The sequence below is a fragment of the Mobula hypostoma genome, chromosome 6 (assembly GCF_963921235.1).
Source record: "Mobula hypostoma chromosome 6, sMobHyp1.1, whole genome shotgun sequence".
Taxonomy (NCBI): Eukaryota; Metazoa; Chordata; class Chondrichthyes; order Myliobatiformes; family Myliobatidae; genus Mobula; species Mobula hypostoma.
In genome coordinates this window covers 171649848-171676358 of record NC_086102.1, presented here as the reverse complement: position 1 = coordinate 171676358, position 26511 = coordinate 171649848, and the positions used below count along the sequence as shown (strand labels likewise).

General features: G+C 41.8%; 1 protein-coding gene across 1 annotated transcript in view; it reads right to left on the bottom strand.

Moving 5' to 3' along the window:
- The window catches only part of galnt13 (UDP-N-acetyl-alpha-D-galactosamine:polypeptide N-acetylgalactosaminyltransferase 13), a 399948-nt gene extending 375404 nt beyond the window's left edge, over positions 1-24544 (bottom strand). Inside the window, exons 1-2 of the mRNA XM_063052267.1 lie at positions 24109-24544; positions 16574-16853 (exon numbers count right to left, since the gene is read on the bottom strand). Coding sequence (XP_062908337.1) covers positions 16574-16715 — 142 coding nt within the window. The 5' untranslated portion in view covers positions 16716-16853; positions 24109-24544. The remainder of the gene's footprint in view (positions 1-16573; positions 16854-24108) is intronic.
- Positions 24545-26511: the final 1967 nt, after the last annotated feature.

The window sequence follows — 26511 nt, the reverse complement described above, 5'->3', positions numbered from 1 at the left end:
TTGGCATATTATATACAGTTCTCATTGGCGTCTATACATGAATCACGAATTCATGTACACGTGATAGCATTGGAGAGGATGCAAGCAGAATTTGAGATAACTGCCTGATGGAACATTTCAGTTGCAAGGACAGAAAGGAGAAATCTGTTTGAAGATAAACACCTGAAGTTGCCGGGAAGGGAGCCTGATCCAAAATAATGAGTTTTAATAGAATGAATAGTAGAAAATCATTTCCCAGAATTTATTCATTTATTAGGATACAGTGTGGAATAGGTCCTTGCAGCACTTCCAGCTGCACCACCCAGCAAACCTCTAATTTAACCCTAGCCTAATCAAGGGACAATTTACAATGACAAATTAACCTACTGACCTGTACATCTTTGAGCTGTGGGAGGAAACAGGAGCACCTGGAGGAAACCCACATGGTCATGGGGAGAATGTACAAACTCCTTAAAGGCAGCGGCAGGAATTGAATCCGAGTTGCTGGTACTGTATAGCATTGTGCTAATCACTACGTGATCGAGCTGCTTGAAAAGCAACAAAACTGAGGACTTCATGACCATACCCCTTCACACGCTTCTCCTGCAAAGATGGTGTTCCCTTTTCTCAGTTCCTTCATCTCAACCACATCTGTTCCCAGGATGAGACAGAGGCGTCCCCTTTTTACAAAGAACTTCTCCCTCCACCATTGATGCTGCCCTCACCCACATCTCCTCTATTTCCTGCACATATGTTCTTACTCATCTTCCCGCCACCTTAACAATGATAGAGATCCTCATCCTCACCTACCACCCCACGAGCCTCTGCATTCAACGCATCATTCTCTGCAACTCCCACCATCTTCAATGGAATCCTACGACCAAGCACATCTCTAGCTGCCTCCTAACCCTCTGCTTTTTGCAGGGATTGCTCCCTTTTCCATTCATCTCTCCTCACTAATTTCCCTCCTGGCACACATCTCTGCAAGCAACTAAAGTGCTACGCTTGCACATTTACTTCCTCCCTCACCTCCATCCAGAACCCAAAAACAGTAGTTCCCGGTGAGGCAACTCTTCACCTGCAAATCTGCTGGGGGATGTCTACTGTATCCAGTGACACCAATGCTGCCTCCTCTACACTGAGGAAACCAGACGCAAACTGGGGGACCGCATTGTTGGGCACCTCCACTCCATCCCCAAGAGCAGAATTACCCAGTGGCCAACCGTTTTAATACCTTTCCCCATTCCGACATGTCAGTCCATGGCCACCTCTTTTGCCACAATGAGGCTACTCCCAGGTGGAGAAGCAACACCTCATATTCCATCAAGGTAGCCTCCAACCTGGTGGCATGAATATTGACTTCTCCTTCCAGGTAAAATGTTTCCCCTCCCCCTTTCCTCTTCCTCTATTCCCCACTGTGCCCTCTTACTACTTCTCCTCAGCTGCCCATCTCTCCCTGACACCCCTCCTCCTTCCCTTTCTCCCGTGGTCCACATTCCACTCAGATTCCTTCTTCTCCATTCCTTTACCCTTTCCCACACACCTGGCTTTACCAATCACTTTCTAGATAGTCCTCCTTCCTTTATTCTGCAAACTTTCCCCCTTTCTTTCCAGTCCTGAACAAGTGTCTCAGTCTGAAGCTTCAAATGTTTATTCACTTCCATAGATGCTGCCTGACCTGCTGAGCTCTACCAGCATTTTGTGTATGTTGCTCTGGATTTCCAGCATCAGCCAAATCTCATGTTTAAAACTAGAAGGTTTAGATTTCAGACAAGGATCAAGTCTAGAGGGCCCTGGGGCAGGAACTTTCTGGAGGATAGCTGCTGTCTGGAATGCACCTCCTGAGAAGTTTGTTACAACTTTAAAGATACAATCTGATGAGCACCTGAATTGTCAAAGCACAGGATATGGGCCAATATTGCTCGTGAATGGGATAAGTACAGACTATGGTGGACATCAACATAGTGGACCAAGGACGCGTTTCTGTGATGTGTTATTCTGCGACCTTATCATAGTACCTTCTGCAATCACAGGAGATAAAACACTGCCTTTTCATATCCTCCATTCCCTCATTCAAGGCAACAAACATACTTCTATGTTAAGTAATGATTTACTTCTTTCCAATTTGGAATACCAAATCTGATGCTCATAATGTGATCACTTCTTCACTGGGACAACTAAAAGCAGATCAGGTGCCTAACTTCCTTGCAATCTGCAAAAATGACCAATGGCTTCCAGCGTCCCTTCACTTCAATTCCTCACCTCACTCTCACTGACTTAGAAACATATAAAACCTACAGCACAATACAGGCCCTTCTGCCAACAATGCTGTGCCAAACATGTACTTACTTTAGAAATAACCTAGCGTTACCATAGCCCACTATTTTTCTAAGTGCCATGTACCTATCCAGGAGTCTCTTAAAAGACCCTACTGTATCCACCCCCACCACCGTCACCGGCAGCCCATTCCATGCACTCACCACTCTCTGTGTAAAAAAATTTACCCTTGACAACTCTATGCCTACTCCTAAGCACCTTAAAACTGTGCCCCCTCGTGTTAGCCATTTCAGTCCTGGGAAAAAGCCTCTGACTATCCACACGTCAATACTTCTCATTACCTTATACACTTCTATCAGGTCACTACTCAACCTCCGCCGTTACAAGGAGAAAAGGCCGAGCCTCCGGCATTGTCCTCGCCTCCAACTTATGGCTGAGTCTTGTCCTCAGCCTCTAACACTGATCCAGCAATTGAAGCACCACACTGTCTGATGAGATACATAAATGCCTTCCAAAATTTCAGATAAGCACTTGCAGCATTAATCTTACAGATTTTCAGAATTTCTTCTGAAATTACAAATTAATTCAGATAACTGCACTGCATTTTCAACTCAAAGCTTTAACTGTAAGAAAACCATACACTGCCACCTTTTAAATTTCTCTAGCTAACATCCGATCCCTAGGTTTGTCTGTGCCTTCTCTTACCTGCATCTTAAAACAAGATCAAATATATATTTTAGTATTCCCAATTCTGATGAAAGGACATGGACCTGTTAGGTCAACTCCACAAGTGCTACCCAATTTTTTGAGCATTTCTTTTTGATGTGGGCTCGGGCTTATTTCCAAATGGAAATAATCTACCAATACATGCAGTATTAAAGGAAATGCTGCCACGAGAGCATTTAACTGCTCAATTGAACATTAAAAATGCCATAGCATTTTTAAAGATGAACTAAGGAGCCTCCTTAAGTTTATTACCAACAATTACCCTCAATGAGAACAGTCTTCATTAGAAGCGCAATCAACTTTGGTGAGGTAGGGAGGAATACTGCTGGGTGTGAAGAGCTCTGGGATCTCAAAAATCAGGAAATGCCTTATAGTGAAGGCAAGTTGTGTCTTTTACTGGAACTACATTTTACCTTCATTAATCTGGCAGAATTTGTAAACTGGTCAAATTCATATTGGCTCTTGCTCACCATTACATGAATGCAGAAAATATGATCAGCAATACTCAAACCTTTCTATCCCGATTATAATTTTACACCATCCAAAGGTAACGTAATATTCAAGCAGTCAGCAAACATTTTTCAACTGACAAGACTCTTAAATATAGTCTCAACAAGAAAAATGTTTCCCCTTTGTCTGCATCACATAAATCTTAAATGATGCTGAATTTATATAATACATGGCAACTTATATAAATAATCCGAAATGCGACGAGCTTCTCCGAAAATCCAGTCATCTACCTATTTGAAAGTGAAGTTACTAATGTAAAACTTCTAATCAATCAAGGCAATTTTGGGCCCCCTTTGTAGTAACCATGGCAAACAGGATGTTTAACTACCTTTGTATATCCTGAGCTTTTCACATCTTTATCATCCACGGAACTAATCTCACTTAACAATGAAACATTCTGACAGCAAATATTTATAATTTACATCTAGAAGTAGATTACAGTACTCTGAAATTCAAAATCATTGAGACTTGAAAAACCAATGGGGGAAAAAATGCAAAAAAAAACATCTGGTTTCTGCATACATCTAGTCTCTATGCCCCATGTCCCAGAATACTATGCATTCACTCAAGTTAAACCAAGGAATTATTCGTGTGTGAGAATACTGCAAAGTGTAACAACTGTCATACTTGATACAATTCAAATAGAGTTTAGAGCCTTAGCCTTTTATAACCTTGAAATCCGATTATCTCGGACACAGTTCTTTACCACATGTCAAGCATCTAGACATAAAATATTTAAGAGTGCCTACTTGGGATTTTGAAAATTCAGTTGCAATGCCTGCATCCAAATAAACCAGGAAGTTATTTAAGTACACCTCTGGAATTTGAAAACTTTTGCCATAATTAAGCTAGGCCCATGCACAATGCAAAACAAAACCAAGCTTTCAAAATTAAGATACCCATCACAGCTCAGAAGTACAGGATTTAGCAGTGTTAAACCTCTTGGAACTCCTTTATATTTATGTAAATAATATAACTGAAATTTTATGTCTTATAATAAAAGCATTACATTAACCATCTGTTTAAATAGTACATTTTATTCTGTGCACAATAGGCATGGTTTGAATGATAATTTTATGTAAAGCATACCCATTACCAATAAAGGGATTAGCTTATAATATTAGAGGAAGTCAGAAGAGAATCCAAGAATCTGGAGGACTCCAAGCTCAAAACTGAATATTTTAATAATGAACTCAAAAGTAAAGGAGATTAAATTTCATGCATATATTTGTTACACAGCAAATTTAAATTGAAGACATTAAATAAATCTGGAATTTAAGTAGTTTTTCAGTGGCATGAAAGCACGAAACTGGCATAGAAACACACCTGCTTCACCATTACCCTTCAAGGATGGAAAACTACTGCCCTTACTCATTCTGACTGATATTGTGACTCCACATCAACCACAGTGTTCAGTTCTGAAATGGTGCCTCAGTTCAGCAGCAATTATTGATAAAACTGCACGCCAATATTGTCAGCAACACCCACATTCCTCAATCAGCATGCAGTTTTGAAAATGCATCATGGAAGAATCAGACTCCGGTAAAGCATAGAAAATCAGTTTTCCCATTGTCAATACAAAGTTTCAGTGCAGCAATTAACTCCCACATTTTCCCTGTAATCTGACAAACTATTTCCCTCAAATGTCAACCCAACTCCTTTTGGAAGCACTTGATCAACTCAGTTCCAAATGATGAAACCTTGGTCATGAAGTTTCTGTTACATTCTAATAGGACCACACTTTAAATATTGTGATACCAAATCTGTAAACATCAGGTAGGATACACCAGCCATGGATTGAAGCTTCACTGCATTCTGATTGCTTCCTGGAATGGATGAATTGCCCTATAAAGGAAGATTATGCAGACTATTTCCATGTTCTCTGGACTATCTTCCATTCATTTCTCAACATCTGTTCACTACTCCTGCAGCCATCTGCTAACAGGGACAGATTTTCATCCATTAAATCAGGGGTTCCCAACCTTTTTTATGCCATGGACCCCTACCATTAACCGAAAGGTCTGTGGAACCCAAGTTAGGAACCCCTGCATTAAATGTACATACATGGGTCATATTCCATCTGCTTCTCCCTCCCCCCCAAAAAAACCATTTATAGCTTATGGCATTTGACAAGCTCCATCATGGGAGGCTCATCCAGAAGATTAAGATGCATAGGATTAGTTGCTTGAATGAGATCACCAGAGAAATAACTGGTAGATACAAAGCAGCTTCTTCATTCAACAAATCAAAGTACAACAGGCATTATATGGAGCACTCACAACATGCTGGAGAAACTCAGCAGGTCGGGCAGCATCCGTGGAAACGTTCAGTCAATGTTTCTGGCCGGAACCCTTCGTCAGGACTGTAGAGGGAAGGGGCAAAGGCTCTATAAAGAAGGTGGGGAGAGGGTGGGAAGGAGAAGGCTGGTGGGTTTGATGTGAAAAACCAGTAAGGGGAAAGATAAAGGGGTGGGGGAGGGGAAGCAGGGAGGGGATGGGCAGGAAAGGTGAAGAAGGAATAGGGAAAAAACACAATGGGTAGTAGGAGGCGGAACCATGAGGGCGGTGATAGGCAGCTGGGTGAGGGGACAGAGTGAAACTAGGATGGGGGAAGGGAATTACCGGAAGTTGGAGAATTCAATGTTCATACCAAGGGGCTGGAGACTACTCAGACGGTATATGAGGTGTTGCTCCTCCAACCTGAGTTTAGCCTCATCATGGCAGTAGAGGAGGCCATGTATGGACATATCCGAATGGGAATGTAAAGCAGAGTTGAAGTGGGTGGCAACCGGAAGATCCTGTCTGTTGAGGAGGATAGAGCGGAGGTGCTCGACAAAGCGGTCCCCCAATCTGCGTCAGGTTTCACCGATGTAGAGGAGGCCGCACTGGGAGCACCAGATGCAATAGATGACCCCAACAGACTCACAAGTGAAGTGTTGCCTCACCTGAAAGGACTGTTTGGGGCCCTGAATGGTGGCAAGAGAGGAGGTGTAGGGACAGGTGTAGCACTTGCGCTTACAGGGATAAGCGCCCGGGTGGGAGATCCTTGGGGAGGGACGTGTGGACCAGGGAGTCGCGGAGGGAACGATCCCTGTGGAAAGCAGAGAGGGAAAGATGTGCTTAGTGGTGGGGTCCTGTTGAAGGTGGCGGAAGTTGCGGAGGATAATGTGCTGGATCTGGAAGCTGGTGGGGTAGTAGGTGAGGACAAGGGGAACTCTGTCCCTGTTGTGGTGGTGGGAGGATGGGGTGAGGGCGGAAGTGCGGGAAATGGAGGAGATGCGGGTGAGGGCATCATTGATGACGGCAGAAGGGAAACCACGATCCTTAAAGAAAGAGGACATTTGAGATGTCCTGGAAAGGAAAGCCTCATACTGGGAGCAGATGCGGCGGAGACGGAGGAACTGGGAATAGGGAATGGCATCTTTGCATGTTGCAGGGTTGGAAGAGGTATAGTTGAGGTAGTTATGAGAGTCAGTGGACTTGCAGAAGATGTCAGTGGACAGTCTGTCTCCAGAGATGGAGACCGAGAGATCAAGAAAGGGGAGAGAATTGTCCGAGATAGACCAAGTGAACTTGAGGGCTGGGTGGAAGTTAGAAGTAAAGTCGATGAAATTGACGAGCTCAGCATGGGTGCAGGAAGCAGCACCAATGTAGTTGTCAATGTAGCGAAGGAAAAGTTGGGGAGCAATACCAGAATAGGTTTGGAGCACAGACTGTTCCACATAACCAACGAAGGGGCAGGCATAGCTGGAGCCCATGAGAGTGCCCATAGCTACACCCTTGGTCTGAAGAAAGTGGGAAGAGCCAAAAGAGAAGTTATTAAGTGTGAGTACCAGTTCCGCCAACCAGAGGAGGGTAGTGGTGGTGGGGAACTGGTACTCACACTTAATAACTTCTTTTTTGGCTCTGATCATTTCCACGGATGCTGCCCGACCTGCTGAGTTCCTCCAGCGTGTTGTGAGTGTTGCTTTGACCCCAGCATCTGCAGATTATTTTGTGTAGGCATTATATGGAGACGCTTTCGGTCGAAATGTCTCACTGGCCCAATGTGGGGCTCGATATTTTACGTGCCAAACATTCAAGGACAACTCCACATTTACAATATATGGACAACGCTTTCTTTAAAAGCACATACAACCTTCACACCTCCCGATTCGCATCCACACCACAAACATCCAAATGAATTTTAATCAGCATTATCTGGACTGGGACTCATAGCTTTCAGGAACCCATTGTTCAGACCTGCACTCCAAATGAAATGCACAATACATTTTCAGAGGTGAAGACTGGTAGCCAATATCAATTGCTAAATGTACATGTCCTAAACCCAAAAATCACTCCAACAGGATCCAAAATAAACTGGTTATTTGGACTCAGAATTGGCCTACCCAAAGACGACAGAGTGTAGTGACCAACAGGACTTAATCTGTGACTAATGGTGTACCACAGGCATCTATCCTGGCACCTCAATTGTTTGTGATTTTTAAATAACCTGGATGAAAAGTTTGCAGATATGAAGATCGGTGGTATTGTGGATAGTGAAGAATAGTGGCAAAGGATACAGTGAGATACAGATCAGTTATAGATGAGGACAGAAAGTGGCAGGTGGAGCTCAACCTGGCTAAATGTCAAGTGGTCATTTTGATTCAGAATTGGTTTGCCCAAAGATGACAAGAGTGTACTGATCAGTGGGACTTCATCTGACTCAGGGGATCAAATGTTAAAAAAGCGAGCACACTATTTATAAAAAGACCCTGAACAGTGTTAACGTGCAGAAATCAATGAAAGTGGCCGCTCAGGTTGATAGGGTGGCAAAGAAGGCATATGATGGGCTTGCATTTATTAGCCAATAAACTGAGTTCAGGTCAGGAAAATGTGTTGCAGCTTTCTAAAACACGATTAAGACCATATCTGGAGTTTTGCATTCAGTTCTGACTGCTCCATTAAAGGAAGGATGTGGGGACTTAGGAGGGGATGCGGGAGAGGCATACCAGGATGCCGCCTAGATGAGAATGCATGTGCTGCAAGGAAGAGATTAGACAAACTTGGGTTATTTTCTCTGGAGCGGCAGAGACCGAGAAGAGAACCGTTAAAGGTTCATCGATGCCTCTCAATCGTGTACAGCAGACAGTTGGCATCTTTTTTCCCCCTGGGGTTAAAATGTCAAACACCAGAGGGCATGGATTTAAGGAAAAAGGAGGCAAGTCCAAAGGATATATGCAGAACAGGTTTTTGTTCAACATACACAAAATGGAAGGACATGGATATTGTGTCGGCAGAAGGGATTAGTTTTGTTGGGCATATAATTACTAAATATCTGGACCTGCCTCTCGGTTTTTTTGCACTACCTTACTTTCCATTTTTCTACATTCTATTTATGATTTATAATTTAATTTTTAATATTTACTAAATTTACTATTTTTAATATTTAATATTTGTAATCCCAGGAGTGGGGAGCGCAGAATCAAATATCGCTGTGATGATTGTACGTTCTAGTACCAATTGTTTGGCGACAATAAAGTATAATTTATTTAGTTTACTCAACATTGTGGGTCAAAGGACTTGTTCCTGTGCTGTACAGGTCTATATTCTTAGTTTTCTGAATCCTTACCATATCTGCCATCCAAATCTGCATCAATAATCACAGATTATACTTGATCCCACTGTCTATACATGGAGGACTCTGCATGATTCCCCGCAACAATTCACATAGCATTGCTTCCAAATAAAAACATGGGCCACTTTATTAGCTAATGAAGTGGCCACTGAGCATATTCATGGTCTTCTGCTGCTGTAACCCATCCATTTCGAAGTTCCACATGCATTCAGAGATGCTCTTCTGCACAGCACTACTGTGAAGAACGGTTGGTTGAGTTACTGTCGCCTTCCTGTCAGCTTGAATCATTGTTCTCTGACAAGGCATTTTTACCCACGGAACTGTCACTCACTGTTTTTTTTTCCATTTTTTTGCATCATTCTCTGTAAATACTAGAGACTGTGTGAAAATCCCAGGAGATTAGCAGTTTCTGAGCTAGTCAAACCACACTACCTGGCACAATTACTCCACAGTCAAAGTCGCTTTTTTCCCCTCCCCATTCTGATGTTTCGTCTGACTAACTACTGCACCCCTTCACTATGTCTTCACGCTTTCATGCATTGAGTTGCTGCCACATGATAGGCTGATTCACCATGGATCCCATGCATCCTCATCTTCTAGATGAGCCTCCCACGAGGGACCTTTTCAAACGCTTTACTAAAATCCATGTAGACAACATCCACAGCTCTACCTTCATCAATCATCCTTAACACTCAATCAAGTTAATAAGATACAACTTGCCCCACACAAAGCCATGCCAGCTCTCCGTGAATAGACCACGGTTTTCCAAAAACTCATAAATCCTGTCCTTGAAGAATTGTCCAGCAACTTCCCTACACTGATGAGAGATTCTATGGTCTAGAATCCAGTATTATCTCTGGTTTCTTTCTTGAATGGGACATAATTAGCTACTTGTGAGTCCTCCAAGACCTTACCTATAGCTAGAGGGGATATTGGTTAAGGCCCCAGCAATCTCTCCTCATGCCTCTCTAAATAACCTGTGGTATATCCCATCAGGTCCCAGGGACTTATTCACTTTAATGCTCTTTAAGAGACCCAACACTGTCCTTCACATTCTTCTCCTTGGTAAATGTGAATGTATTCATTAAGGACCACAGCCACATCCAAGCAAATCTCCCTTATCCTTGAGTGGTCCTACCCCTGCCCTAGTTGTCTTCTAGCTCGTGATGCATGAATAGAATGCCTTGAAATTCTCTTTAATCTCCCTAAGGACTTTTCATGACCGCCTCCTGGGTTTCTTACTTCCTTTCTCGAGTTATTTTCTGGCTTCTTTATAATCCTCAAGGACTGTTTGACTCTTGCTTCCTAAACTTAACATACTTTTCCTTTCTGACTAAATTCATCATGTCTCTCTCAATATCAGAATCAGGTTTATTATCACTGGCATGTCACATGAAATTTGTTAACTTAGCAGCAGCAGTTCAATGCAATACATAATCTGGCAGAGAAGAAAAATAATAATAAATAAAATAAAAGTAATAAGAAACAAGTAAATCAATTACATATGATTTTAAAAACATGCAAAAAAAGAAATACTATAGATTTTAAAAAGTGAGGTAGTGTCCAAAGATTCAAGATTCATTTAGGAATCAGACCGCTGAGGGGAAGAAGCTGTTCCTGAATCACTGAGTGTGTGCCTTCAGGCTTCTGTACCTCCTATCTGATAGTAACAGTGAGAAAAGGGCATGCCCTGGGTGCTGGAGGACCTTATTAATGGGCGTTGTCTTTCTGAGACACTGCTCCCTAAAGATGTCCTGGGTACTTTGTAAGCTAGTACCCAAGATGGAGCTGACTAGATTTACAATCTTCTGCAGCTTCTTTCAGTCCTATGCAGTAGTCCCTCCATACCAGACAGTCATTCAGCCTGTCAGAATGCTGACAAATAAAGAAGTTTTTGAGTGTATTTGTTGACATGCCAAATCTCTTCAAGCTCCTAATAAAGTATAGCCACTGTCTTGGCTTTTTTATAACTACATCAATATGTTGGGAACAGATTAGATCCTCAGAGATCTTGACACCCAGGAATTGAAGCTGCTCACTCTCTCCACTTCTAATCTCTCTATGAAAATTAGTATGTGTTCCTTCATCTTACCCTTCCTATATCCCAGGTTCACTTACCTTGCCATCTTTGTCCTTCTTTATGACTGGAACATGCCTGTCCCATGCATTTGGTCTTTAAATGCTCTCCATATGTCATATGTGGACTTGCCAAAAAACAATTGTTCCCAATTAACTCTCTTTAATTCTTGCCTAATGCACCTGTAATTTGCCCTGCTCCAATTAATAATCTCCCGCAATCTGTCTTCATGATACATGATTCTTATCTATCATCATTATGTGCCGTGTGTATGATATAGACAATCGTGGTCTTTCACCATCCATGGCCATGATTGCTCTTGGCAAATGTTTCCGTAAAAGTGGTTTACTATTGCCTTCTTGTAGGCACTATCTTTACAAGACTGATGACCCCAGCAATCGCCAATACTCTTCACAGATTGTCTGCCTGGTGTCAGTGGTTGCACAACCAGGACTTGTGATGTGCACCAGCTGCTCATAGGACCATCCATCACCTGCTCTCATGGCTTCACCTGACCCTGATCATGGGTAAGCAGAACTTGACCCTTTCCCCAAGGGTGACCTGCAGGCTAGCAGAGGGAAGGAGCACCTTACACCTCCTTTTGAAGAGATGCATCTTCACACCACTATCCCTATCTATAGCTATCTTAAAACTTAAGATAGTCAGTGATTTTAAAAACGTAAACACGAGGAAATCTGCAGATGCTGGAATTTCAAGAAAAGTTGCTGGTAAACGCAGCAGGCCAGGCAGCATCTCTAGGAAGAGGTACAGTCGACATTTCAGGCCGAGACCCTTCATCAGGACTAACTGAAAGAAGAGCTAGTAAGAGATTTGAAAGTGGGAGGGGGAGATCCGAAATGATAGGAGGGGGAGGGATGGCATCAAGAGCTGGACAGTTGATTGGCAAAAGGGATATGAGAGGAAATTACACATGGGGAGCAGCTGAACACCTACGCTCTGTCTGCCAGAGAAAGCAGCATCTCTCAGTGGCCACACATTTTAATTCCACATCCCATTCCCATTCTGATATGTCTATCCATGGCCTCCTCTACTGTAAAGATGAAGCCACACTCAGGTTGGAGGAACAACACCTTACATTCCGTCTGGGTAGCCTCCAACCTGATGGCATGAACATTGACTTCTCAAGCTTCTGCTAACGCCCCACCTCCCCCTCGTACCCCATCCGTTATTTATTTATTTATATACACATATTCTTTCTCTCTCTTTTTTCTCCCTCTGTCCCTCTGACTATGCCCCTTGCCCATCCTCTGGGTTTTTCCCCTCTCCCCCTTTTCCTTCTCCTGGGCCTCCTGTCCCATTATCCTTTCATATCCCTTTTACCAATCACCTGTCCAGCTCTTGGCTCCATCCCTCCCCCTCCTGTCTTCTCCTATCATTTTGGATCTCCCCCTCCCCCTCTCAAATCTCTTACCAGCTCTTCCTTCAGTTAGTCCTGACGAAGGTTCTCGGCCTGAAACGTCAACTGTACCTCCTCCTAGAGATGCTGCCTGGCCTGCCGCATTCACCAGCAACTTTTGTGTGTGTTGATAGTGATTTTGTGGTCACTGTTCCCCAACAACTCACCCACTGAAAAATCAGTCGCCTAGCCAAGCTCACTGCCCAACACCAGGTGCAGTGCAGCCCCTCCTCTTATTGGACTATCTACAGATTGATTTAAGAAACCCTTCTGGATGCACCTAGCAAATTCTGCCCATCTAAACCTTTTGCCCTATGCAGGTCCCAGTTTACATTAGGGAAGTTGAAGTCTTTCATGAAACAACAACCCTATTATTACAACCTTTCCTTAATCTGCCTGAATATGTGAAATATTCTGAATCTTCAGCCTTACTGTCCCTATTAGTAACACCAAGCCTTTTTATTTGGTGTAATAGAATTATCACTATAATTTTAACCATGTGTGGAGCACTTATACTAATTTTTGTGCTTTAAAATGGGATATGTGTTAACTTATCAAATGTTCACCTTTAGTCATTTAAAGTAATAACATTATAGCCATTTCCCAATTCAACACAGGCAACTCACACCTTCACAGTTTAGATTTAAGGCAGTCTGAAGTAAATCAGTGCTTTATAAAACTGTAACATGATAACAAAGAAGCATATTTACAAGATTAAATAAAGCTTTTCATTTCACAATAGTTCAAAATTTATTTTCATTTACTGTTTTAGAAAACTTCAGATGGGCCATGAATTTGTCCTCCACAATATTAGAAGTAAAGCCAAAAACATCAAAACAAATGCATCAAATTTGAAGTTTATTTGATTTAATTCAAACTGATTTAATTAACTCTTCCCCACTGGAGGGAGTTTCTCTCGCCAGTGAAGCGAATGGAGTTGTTGAATCTGCAAAAAGGCAAGCAGATTGTGCAGTGCAATGATTGAGAAAATACAGGAAATTGGAACTCCATTGCTGCATCCTATGGGACGTTTAATGTCACAGTGACTCTTCCCAAAAAATTTCTGCAACACTTTGTTATTCGATGCCTCCAATACCCCAATAGTACCAAACCTGGTGTGGTAAAGTATCTCCAAATTTTGAAATGTTACTAGCTAAAATTATTAATGAATATCAAATAGCAGTGGTGTAGCATTGAATTGGAGAAAGATACAATACACCAAAGCAGATTTGTGCATTGACAACAGATACTGTACCCTTGAAGTTCAAATGCTTCATCTGAACTCATCCTGCTTTTCACATTATTACACTAATATTTGCCTCGTATTCAACATTGTTTCAGTTACAGATTAATTTAGATGGAGAACTGCAAGTGCAGGAAATAGTACATAAGCATCCACTTTGTTTTAATGTTTTATTTGTGGCAAAAAGTATCAAAAAGTAGTGCAAACAATAGCAAAACAAACTGAGGTAGTGTTAACGGGTTCTTTGTCCATTTAGGAAATGATGAGAGAGGGGAAGAAGCTGTTCTAGAAACATTGAGTGTATACCTCCTCCTCCTCAATGGTAGCAATGAGAAGAGGGCATGTTCTGGATGATGGCAGACCCGAATAATGGATCCAGCCTTTTCCCCTGATCCTGTGCAGTGGCCCCTCTGACAATGATGCAACCAGTTAGAACACTCTCCACAGTACATCTGCGAGTCTTTGATGACATTCCGGTTCTCCTCAAATATAGCCACTGCCGTGCCTTCATAAGGCATACTGCACATCTCCTGCAAGATGGCGGCACGTTCAGACAGAATAACTTTTACAGGACCAACCAAAGGTGTTGATTTTTTTTAAATGCATTTTTATGATTGCAAGACTCTGCTGGGCATCAAGAACTTAAAGTTCTGCAGGTCTACCCCACCAGCAAGTTGCCTATCAACAGAAAATCTGAAGGCCTGTACTTGGTGCAGATTGTAATGCTGCCTGTAACGAAGAAGAGTTGGTGCGTGAAGGCAGAGTGCAGTGTAACAACGAGTGATCGCCTACATCGCTCCTCTTGTGGTTGCAAGACGCTGTTGGACATTGGTAATGTGGAAAGCTGTAATGTTTTATGAGGTGAGCAGTGGTGCAGATGGTGGGGGAGCTGTATGGCCTCAGTTAAAGCGAGAACTAGGCATCAGAAGGCAATGTTGCCTGTTTGCAGCCGCCCAGGACAGGGGTAGAGTCCACCGGAGTGCCTGAGGCAGTATGGTACAGCATTCACGTTAGAGTCGGTGCAGCCCTCCAGCGTTCGCTCGAAAGATACATTGTGTTCAACTGCAAACTGTGGCAACATTCGTGAACTCAGACCATTTTTGTGTGATTGTATTTTACTGCTGTCTCATGTGCTGTGTGGGTTCACTTGTGTTGTTCACCTTGGCCACGAAGTAACATTGTTTTGTTTGGCTGTATTCATAGATGGTTGAATTATAATTAATCTTCAACTTCTTTGTAATTGCATCAATATGTTGGACCCAGAATAGATATTCAAAAGTTTTGACACCTAGGAACTTGAAGCTGCTCACACTTCCCACTGATGATCCCTCAATGAGGACTGGTGTGTGCTCCCTCAACTTACCCTTTCTGAAGTCCACAATCAGTTCCTTAGTCTTATTGATGTTGAGTGCAATGTTGTTTCAACACCACTCAACCAGCTGATCTATTGAGCTCTTGTATGCTACCTGTAGTTCTGCCTACAATAGTTGAGTCATTGGCAAGTTTATAGATGGTGTGTGAGCTGTGTCTAAAGAGTACAGTTATGGGCTAAGCACACATCCTTGAGGTATACCAGTGTTGATTGTCAGTGAGGAGGTGTTATTTCCAATCCACACCGACTGTGGTCTCCCAGTGAGGAAGTCAAGAATCCAGTTTCAGAGGGAGGTACAAAGGCCAGGCTTTGTAGCTTCTTGATCAGAGCTGAGGGTATGATTGCGTTGAACAACGAACTGTAAACAACAAACAACAGCCTGATATAGGTATTGCTATTGTCCAGATGATCCAAGGACAAGTGAAGAGCCAGTGAGATTGCATCTGCTGTGAACCTATTGTGGCAATATAGGGAAATTGTAGTGAGTCCAGCTCCTTGCTGACGCAGGAGGTGATTCTGGCCATGACCGATCTCTAAGATGTCATGGAAATTGTGCTTTTTTTCTCTAAAAGATAAGTGTTTTACCAAAACAAGTTTGCAATTGCAAACAAATCGTCTCCCATATCAAATCCAGTCGAGGTTTCCAAAAGAGGCAATCATATCCTGCTCCAAGTAGGAACACAAGATTGAGAAAGAAAACAGGTTTATCTGCATTTTCAATCAAGCTGAGCTTAGAATTCATTCTTTCAAATTGAAATTAAATTCTCCCACCTGAATGTCCAGATAAATGTTTACTGAAAACCATTCTCAAGTGTTTCAGTATACTGGACACCAGGAAGAGTTCAAGAGATTCCACATCCACTGGAACGCATATACTTGCAATAAGCTCCATCAGATTTACAGATAACATTAATGAAGACCAAAACAATTCCATTAGATTGATTTAGCTCAAACCTGGCATTTTATAAAAAGTTTTTAAAATGCTGCATTATAACTGCAAGTAGTAAGTAATTTGGTTTTGGCAATCAATTTAATAACTTCCCAAAACACAATCCAAATCAAATTTCTATTTTGTTTACATAAGTCAGAAAAACAACAGTTTTTAAACGTGCATGCTCCAAGAAGCACCAACACCAGAGGGTCAAACAGGCAATGTTAATGTGACATTAGTACCTCTGATTTGGTGCAATGTATTCACATCAAAGATTATTCTCTTTTTAGAATATGATCAACATTTGAAGTTTAACATTGCAAATTCCGGCTAAAGGAGTCACGTTAGAAACAAAGCCCTCTCATATCATACATTTTCAATATTCTAAAATCAGTTATTCTGCATTTGGTGGCAAGAGCACTTACCTCTCAGGGCAGGCAAGAGAGATCGATCTTTCTTATCGTCACATTTATTGCAGTCACTGAAGTAGAGCAGTAATATGACATCCAGAAGCACCCAGATCAAAGATGTGGCCAAGACCACCTTGCAACAAAGTAATCTTCGCATAATTAATCGACTCTTCTCTGTGAATCACAGCAATCATGAAGTGTGTAGCCTTGCTTCCTCAGCTAGAGAGATCACAGTGCGAAATGGAAGGTGGCCATATGAGAAATCCCATTAGCTGAGAGAACATGCTGAAGGTTGCTGAAACAGAAAAAAAAGTGTTTGATTATTAAAATAAATAAAATTTATAACTACGCACTTACATGCAGTTCTCTTCAGCAGAATTGTGATGTTTTTTGAACATCCTGGTCATGAGATTTCACCAACCTTAATCAATCTGATAGAAGATCCAGAAGACTGGAAGGTGGCAAAAGCTATGTTTTTTTTAAAACCAGGAGGGAGGGTGGCTAATTATTTAGAGATACAGTGCAGTACAGGCCCTTCTGGCCAACAAGCCACGTTGTTCAGAAACCCACTTATTTAACACTAACCAAATGACAGAAAAATTAACAATGAACAATTATCCGACTGACTGGTAGGTCTTTGGACTGTAGAAGGAAACTGGAGCTCTTGGGGTGAAAAAGGGACAGTCACAGGGAGAACATGTGCACGCTTTATAGGGAGCACCGGAATTAGACTCTGGAGACTTGAGTTGTAATAGCATTGTGCTAACCGCCACATTATCACCAAGAAAGGTAGGAGGTTAATTCTGGAATTATCCAGTCAAGCCTGATTGAATTCTTTGAGAAAGTGACAAAACAAAATGATGAAAGTAGAGCAGTGGACATGGTGTACATTGATTTTAGTAAGGCATTTGACATGGTTCCCCGTGGTAGGTTCATTGAGAAAGTCAGGAGGCATAGCATCCAGAGAAACTTGACTGTCTGGATTCAGAATTGGCTTGCCCACAGAAGTCAGAAGATTGGAGTAGATGGAGCAAATTCTACCTGAAGGTTGGTGATCAGCGGTGTACCACTGTGATCTGTTCTGGTAACCCTGCTCTTTGATTTTTATAAGTGACTTTGATGGAGAAGTGGAAGGGTGGGTTGCGGATGACACAAAGTTTGGTGGTGGTTTGAATAGTGCAGAAGGTTACAATAGGTCACTGATAGAATGCAGAGCTGAGTTGAGAAGTGGCAGATGGAGTTCAATCCAGAAAAGTGTGAAATAACACACTTTGCAGGGTTGAACTTGAAAGCAAGTACAGGGTTAATAGCAGGATTCTTAGCCAGGGGATTCTTGGGAATCACATCCACAGATCCCTCAAAGTTGTCACACAAGTTGTTAAGGTGGTTAAGAAGGCATTTTGCAGCTTGGCCTTTATTATTTGGGAAATAAAGTTCAAGAGATTGAGGTAATGTTGCAGCTCTATAAATCTAGTTAGACCACACTTAGTGTCCTGATGAAGAGTCTTGGCCCAGAACATCGACTGTTTACTCTTTTCCATAGATGCTGCCCGGCCTGCTGAGGTCCTCCAGCATTTCGTGTGTATTACTTTGGATTTCCAGTATCTGCAGGTCTTCTTGTGCTTGGAATATTGTGTTCAGTTCTGGTCCCCTTATTATCAGAAGGATGTGGAAGCATTAGAGAGGGTGCAGAGGAGAATTAACAGGATGCTGCCTGGGTCAGAGAGCATGATTAATGAGTATAAATTAAGTGAGCTAGGGCCTTTCTCTTTGGAGCAGAGGGTGAGTGGTGACTTGATAAAAGTGTACACACTAATAAGAGGCATAAATGAGCTGGACAACCAGAGACTATATCCAGGGCATAAATAGCTATGTCTAGCCATGTCAGATGTTTCGTTTAATTTTATATCTACATATACGCCCACACACACTCACTTGGACTGTGGATGCACTGCCAAGGTGGTAGTAGAGGCAAGTACTTTAGGGACATTTAAAGGCACAAATAGGCGTGTGGACGAAAGAAAAAATGGAGGGCGAGATTGATCTTGGAATAGATCAAAAGGGCAGCACAAGCCTGTACTGTACTTTTCTATGTTCTATCATAAAACAAAGCTCCACTATCAGAAACTTTTAAAACTTTGAGATAAAAGGAATGCTGGACCAAAATTTAGCATTGATTATCTTCATATACATGATCAAGGACAACACTCCCTATTTTTGAATGTGCAGTGAACTAGAACTGTGATACAATACACTTAAAAACAGAGTGGAACATTTTTAGACCACCCAAGGGACAAAGTAAAATAAACCAGAAAATTAATAAAAGAACACAAAATGTCCAAGCAATCTTACTACCTGAATTGTTTACGTGTTACAGGCATCTCAGCTTTCTTCTTAACCCAGACAAATTAAAATTTATACTCAAAAACAGGCATCAGCTGATGGTTATCGCTACCAAATCATTCGATGGTTTTCATATTTGTAGACTTGTGTAATCTATTGCTATTGTGACAGCCTCAAATCCTTCACTTGTATCTTAACTGAGTCCTACAAACCAGTCAACCACGTACTTCACATACAATGGTTCCTACCTGAAAAACAAATTTTAAACTTTTCATTCTTGTTCCCGAATATTATTTTCATCCTGCATACTCTCGCTTTCCTAATCTTAATAAAGCTTCTCGATATCTCTGCTAATATCTCCTTATATAAATTCACCCGGTAACTGTTCTAAGAGATGCTTAGACACACATTTACTCCCTTAAAAGGGTGTGTAATAAATTCAAATTGGTTTGTTCTTCTTGTGTCCTTTCGGGAAAAATAGCACCACCTGGTGTCACAACATTTTAACCAATCATTGATCCAATTCACACTGATTCCAATACACTTCAGAAGTTTATAGAGAACCGTGAGTAAACGGATAGATTTTGATCAATATGTGCGTAAGGAACTCGTTAAAGAGTTTCTGATGAAGCATATTAGAATTTTAAATTTTCTTAAAAAGCATTATTTAAGCTCTGCAATTATAAACATTGCAACACAGCAAAATATACCTGCAAGTGCCAACTGTGAAAACCTTTAAAAGAATGTTTTACAAATTTCTCTGCCATTGACAAGTCATTTGCTCCAGGTTGCAACTCCCAGTCCAGATGAATGAGGTCCAATAGACCTTTTCCTCAGTTTCCCACCACAGCAACTGCTCTACCTCCTACAGAAAATACCTGCTGGATGAGCCACTCAATCACTTGCATAGGAAAATCCAAGTGACAGCTTATAAACAGGTGCTTGCTTTCGATTTTGCACTTTTCAATTAGGTGGCATAGTGGTGCAAAGGAAATTGCTGTTGCTTCATGTCACCAAGGACAGTGATAGATTGTGACCTTGGGTAATTTATGTGAAATGTCCAAGATGCAGTTCCTTCGTCCCATCCCTGAGTGTTCCCGATTCCCCCCCCCCAAAGATATGTTGATAATTGCCATTTAATGTAGGTTAATGGGAAAAGGCTGTAGAGAAAGCAGGTACAAGAATGAACATGTTGGACGAGTACAGAGAAATGAGGTAAATGGTTCCATTGAGATTGTTCCTATAGGAGCTACTGAGAGTCTGAAATGCTGCATGTCCTCCTTCAGCGTTAAAACAGAGACAAGATGTAATCTTTTCCTTTCTACCCAAGGGAGACCAAGTTCAGAACCAGTCTACATTTCAGGGATACTTTTCAATCTGCCTCTTGACCAGCTGCAGCATGTTAAGCACTGATTGCACTCACTTCACAGAACTTCCAGTCAAAGAGCCCAAGAGATTTAGATCATTTCATCCACAAGTTCTCATCCCAGAAACAAATCTTTTTCTATCATATGATAGACTGGATCAATTCCATTTTGAAGCAAATTCAAACTACCATATTTAACAGCGCTCTATAGGCCTAGTGAGGATTCAATCTTTGCTATGTCTCACAGGAGAACAATTTTGGACTTTACAGAATTGCAATAAAAATTTAAAGACATAAAAGCATTCAAGTAGATTTGCAAGGGTTTAAACATATTGGTTTACCAATATATCACAAGCCAAGCTAGAAATCTTCAAATGCGTGGATGTAGCATTTGGAGTAAAGAATATCATTACCAAAACCTTAATCAGAAACCTACAGTACTCTGCAGACTATTTAGCCTCATATATATAGCTAGGGTACAGAAGATGTTTGCACAATACAATGTATTGTACTGTGCTGCTGCCATAAGAAAAACAAATTTCATGACATATGTGAGTGATGATAAACCCAATTCTGTTATGGGTCTCTGTTGTAGACTGAAGTGGAAAGGGTGCAGGGAGAACGGGATCATGGTTGGGAAAAAGGGAGAGGGGAGAAAGCAGGAAGCACTAGAGAGACATTCTGTAATGGTCAATAAACCAGTTTTTTTTAAATCAAATGACCTTGTGTGGAGTCTCAGGACTGAGTGTGCCTGACCCCAACCATGGCAGTTCTTCTCTGCCAGCTGTCCCACCCCCCCTGCCACAGCACTCCACACACCATTCCCAACACCCTTTGCTCCTGCCAGATTTACAAAATCACCTTCCACTCCACTGACAAATACAGTACTGCACAAAAGTCTGGGGCACCCTAGCTGTATTTATGCATCCAAGATTTTTTGCACAGTATTGCATCTGGAATTATTAGGTGCAAAACAGGATGGGACAACCACACTTTGACCCAAGCCTGTCCCTCCATTATTCTGGGTGGTTGGAGTTGGTGGTTTGATAGCAGAATCATAGGTCTGATAAGGTACAGTTAAAACATTTATTCCTCAGCATTCATTTACTCAGTGCTCAATCACTGGCTTCACTGTGCTCCAATAATAGAAAACTGCAGCAACACACAAAAAGCCGGGTGAACTGAGCTAGCAAATCGGACAGGATCTATCAAGTACAACCTTTCACCTGGACTCTAAGGTACAGCAGCTGGTGTATGCACTACCTACATAGCTTTGTTCAAGCTTTTTAAAAATGTATCACAATTTTTACCATCTGTGTTCAAGTGCATTTGAAAAAATCAGTGAAACATATGGCTAAGTGTAAATGGGGATGCTAGGGAAATTGGCTCCAACAGGGAACTGCAGCTTGACCATTTTATTTTGGGCTTCTGTGGTGGATTGAGCAACATCATCCTGAAGATTTAACTCTTAGGATCTTTTGGTTTACACTGTAACAAGATTACATACAATTGTAAGATTTGAATTTGAAGATTTTACACCTGTGCCGTAAAGCATTGCAGTAACCACGACACCACTGTAGAAGAAACCGCTGGTTGAGGGCCACACGCAGTGCTGCCTCGAGGTTTGCTGAAACGTGTTCGCACATCAATATGTTCTTTTCCACTGAGTTATTATTGAAATCTATTCCACAATACACTCTTAGCAGTGTGGACAAACAGGGATCTTAAGGTCCAAATCTAAAGATCCCTCAAAGTTGCTGCACAGTTGTTAGGTGACTAGGAAAACCTATAGTATATTGGCCTTAGTGAATTAAGGAATTGAGTTCAAGAGCCACCTTTATGTTCTATCTGATGAGACCACACTTGGAATGTTGTATTCATTTCTGGTCACCTCGTTATAGGAAGGTTGAAGAAGTTTTAGAGAGTGCCGAGGAGATTTAATAAGATGCTGTCTGGATTAGAGAACGTGCTATTTGAGGAAAGGTTGAGTGAGCTAGGGCTTTTCTCTTTGGAGTGAAGGTGGGTGAGAAGTGACTTGGAAGAGGTATACAAGATTATGAGAGAATGGACAGCCAGCGCTTTTTTCCCAGGGCGACAATAGCCTATATCACAAGGTATTCATTTAAGGTCAGCTAAGGGAGATATCACAGCTTTTTTTTTGAGTTTTTTTTAAAGCAGAGTAATAAGTGCCTGGAATATTCTGTTTGGGGTGGTGGTAGAGGTATATACAATAGAGATGTTAGTTAGGAACACCGATGAAAGAAAAATGGAGGTGTGTGGAATATGTAGGAGGTGGAGGTTAGATCGATCGTGGAGTGCATTTATGTAGGTCGGCACAACATTGTGGGATGCAGGGCCAATACTGTACTGATCTTATATGATTTTTCTAAATACAAGTCTTGCACAGCTCATCACATTTCTCAAATGTGCAATATTTAGAAAACTGCAATAAACTGTACATTATAATTTAAAATATTTTATGTTCCTTCTCAATTTTATGCAACTTTTTCCCCATGAGGGTGGTTAAAGGGCAGAGATGAGCTTCAATTTTGAGTGATCATTGCTTATCCTCTGTATTCTTCCAGGCAAGTCATACTGGAGCTGTTTCCCACACTCCAGCCTCAGGCACGCAGCACTACAGAATCTCGCCAAGAATCATCTGAGAAATCTAATTGTGATTTTTAATAACATCATGCAAATTATGTAGTGATGTAATATTTTAAATTCTATCACTGCATTATTTATCCTTCACCACTAACTCGGTTTCTGAGAGTCTAAACAACCCGATAGAAAGAGCTTGCAAATATGAAAAATGTTGCAAACCTCATTATTTAAAAGTTTCATTTGCACCCAGTTCCTCTATTCTGTTTAATATTTGACCCACCGGAGTGCCTACTAACTTGCATTCTGCACCCAAGCTTAAATACAGGGGAACAAAATGCCAATTAAATCGCGTCAAGCAACGGAAAATTAAAATCTCTCGCTCTGGGTCGAATAGCATACCCACAAACTGGACTGTTTGCATTAGATAGAAATACTTCCAGATGTGCTTCAAACTAAATGCGATGGCTGAAACACAAAATGTCAAAACAGAGAATTGTCATCGGTAGGAATAAAAACGGAAATAGTTTACGACTGTTAGATAATGGAGTTGCTGTACACTGCTCTAAATGCATCTTATGTCTATGAAATTTGTGGAAGTAATAAAAATGAGCATGGGCAGGAAGCAGCGCCGTCGCTGCGTCTCCAGTCGAAGGCTGTAGGATGGTGGGTTTTCGTGGAACCGAACAACACGAACCTAGAGACACTGACCAATGAAACATTTGTCAGACGTGTCTCAGACTATCAAACCACAGTAAAATTAGTAAGCATGCACTTCCCCAGTTAAGTTCTTGTCTGAATGCATGATTACACCGACAGAATCATCTCATGATAGCAAGACCCGTCGGGTTAAACACGCATAGTCCCGCGAACATAATTCTAAATATGCAATGCAGTTGCCTGCTGGAATATCACATGGGGAAAGTTTGTTTGATTCCATCCGTCGTTTAAAAGCGGAGGGAATTCACTGTCGCATTACCTTTGCATTCGCCTTAGGGGGAGTAAAGACGACGTTGAAGGATATTGTGGAATGGTAATGTTTGCCACTATTTAAATTCAAAATCGACTTGCTGAAGCTCAATAGGAATTATTGCATAATCTCTTTTCCATTTTAACTCGTTCAATACTTCTTTCTTACTGTATTAATGAAACCTCTTAAAAGGCAAGACCCATATACGATCTTCTAGAAAATATTAAGCACATTATAACGTTCAGAAGTCAACGGACGGATTGTACTTACATAACATAATAAAGGCGAATGCTGGGCTCCTTGCTCCAATCAACTTGTTGCATTCTCGACCCTTTAAGCAGACACGAATCACTTGTCACAAGCACATAAAAGACAATTGTAGTTTAAAATTAACCCAGTGAAGACTTGCGGAAGTGTAATAGTAAGGTGACGAGAGATGCTCCTGTTATTCTACTGCAACTGCGCGGCTGTGGTTTCGCGACTAGGAACTCAATTCTGCGGCTCCGCCATCACTTTCCTGTTTAGTTTGACCTGGACCTTCGCTGCTCATATGCATGTTGCGTCTGTGTGTGTTTTTTTTAATGGGGGGGCTGCTGTTGATTGCAGGCGAGTGAGAGTCGCCGACCGCCGCCTCAGACCCCAGGTGCCAGTTGCTCGGTGCAGCACCCAGCTCACGCCGTTAGCGCTCGCCGGCCCGCAGCTCGACTCCGCGGCAGCCGTCATTCACAACAATGCCGCGGGAAGTCCCGCCTCCTCCACCGGACCAATCCCATTGGTTGCCTCCCTCCGCTTTAATTGTCGCGATTTGATAGGTTCCCCAGAGAACGTTTCGCTCCAGCTCCGCCTTCATTGGTCGGAGGGCAGGTCAATCACGTTGAAGTGGCCGGTAGGCGCCGGAGGGTGAGGGGGCGGAGCGAAGAGCTGCAGTCCCTGGAGAGGGCGCGCCGCGGTGAGAGCGGTGCAGGAACTGTCCCAGGTGCTGGATGCCTGGCTCCCAGCCTGACCGCTTGGTCGTGGCTGCTCTGCAATAGATAAACCGCATCATTTCGCGGACAGACTCCTTTCCATGAGCAGGACAAACTTTGCATTGCATTGAACTATTTCATAGAATAAATAAAAGCATAAGAATTGGACATATTGGGAGAAATTTGCCCTTCAAGCCTGCTCGAGCATTCATCAAGATTATGACCTGATCTACCTCTGTGTCTTTTTCCAGCACTAACCCAATATTTTTTGCTTCCCTTAACACTAGCGATCCTTGTCTTGAATGAACTCAGTAAGCTCCCTGGCATAAAGAACTGCAATCTCCTGCCCACCTAGTGAAGAGATTTCTCCTTCCATCAGTCCTACTACGAATGTGATATTGAACGTGAATATGAATGTTCCGGATTCTTCGGCCAGAGGAAACATGCACTGCATCCACCGTCTGCCACTCAATAAGCACTGTGAAGTTTCAATTAGATTGCTTCTCATTCTTCTAAACTCTAGAGATTCAGGCTCAGGCTCCTCCATATCTACTGGTTTTCATTGTTTCGTGGCAGTCTGTGGGGAAGACAAATCTCAGGGCTGTACACAGCATACATACTTTGATAATAAATGTACTTTGAATCATATAAGGGAAGTCCTATGCTAGGTAGCTATATATATTTTGCTGCACTGGTGTGTTGGTTTTCGATGACTTGCACATAAGAAAAAAAATCTAGGTTCCTTGAAAGTCAAAATGTCCTATCCTGTCACTGTTGTAAAAAATACTCCGCTTTTCTACTCTGTGCACCAAAGTGAATGACCTCACATTTTTCCTTATTACTGTATATTACATCTGTCGCATTCCTATTGACTTTTAATACTTATCTTGAAGCCTTTTTACATTCTTTTCTTGACTCACAATCCCACTGGCATTGTCAACAAACTTGAAAATTAGTCCCAGATTGTGATCCTTGGCAGTTTCTAACCAGTCACAGCCAATACAAGAAAGGGCCATTTGATTTCTCCCTTTGCCTTTTTCTGTTATATAATGCACTGTTAATGTCAGTGTATTATCCTCAATTCCATTGGTCTAATCTTAGTCGTCCTGAAACGTCGACTGTACCTCTTCCTAGAGATGCTGCCTGGCCTGCTGCGTTCACCAGCAACTTTGATGTGAGTTACATCAACAATAAATATATCACATGCACAGGTTCCATTTTACAAGGGACCCCAATACATCAATCAAACATGATATCACAGTCATAATTCCTTGCTGGTTCTGCTCACTCCTATCATTCCTTTCCTGATGTTTTGTTATGACATTCATTATAATTTTCAATGTTCAATTATCAATTGCAACATTTTCATTACCACTCAGATTGGGTAGCAGATTCACATCTGCTTCTTTCATTTCAGGATTCCCGTATTCAGTATATTTTGCTTTTACATAAAAACACTGTGAAATGGTTCATTGCAATCAGTAAGAATATAGGAAGACAAGAACTTGAAATGATCAATCTTTGACCAATGGAAACAAAAGAAATGAGAGGATGCTTTGAAAGCTCTGCTAAAAGAACAGCCATTCAAAAACTTACTGAATGGATGAACAAAAGCAGGACCAAACATTCTTATTCTTCTGCCTTTGTGACAGATTTATGGAGTTGACAGCCTGGGGACATCATTTAAACCTTAATCAAACTTTACAAC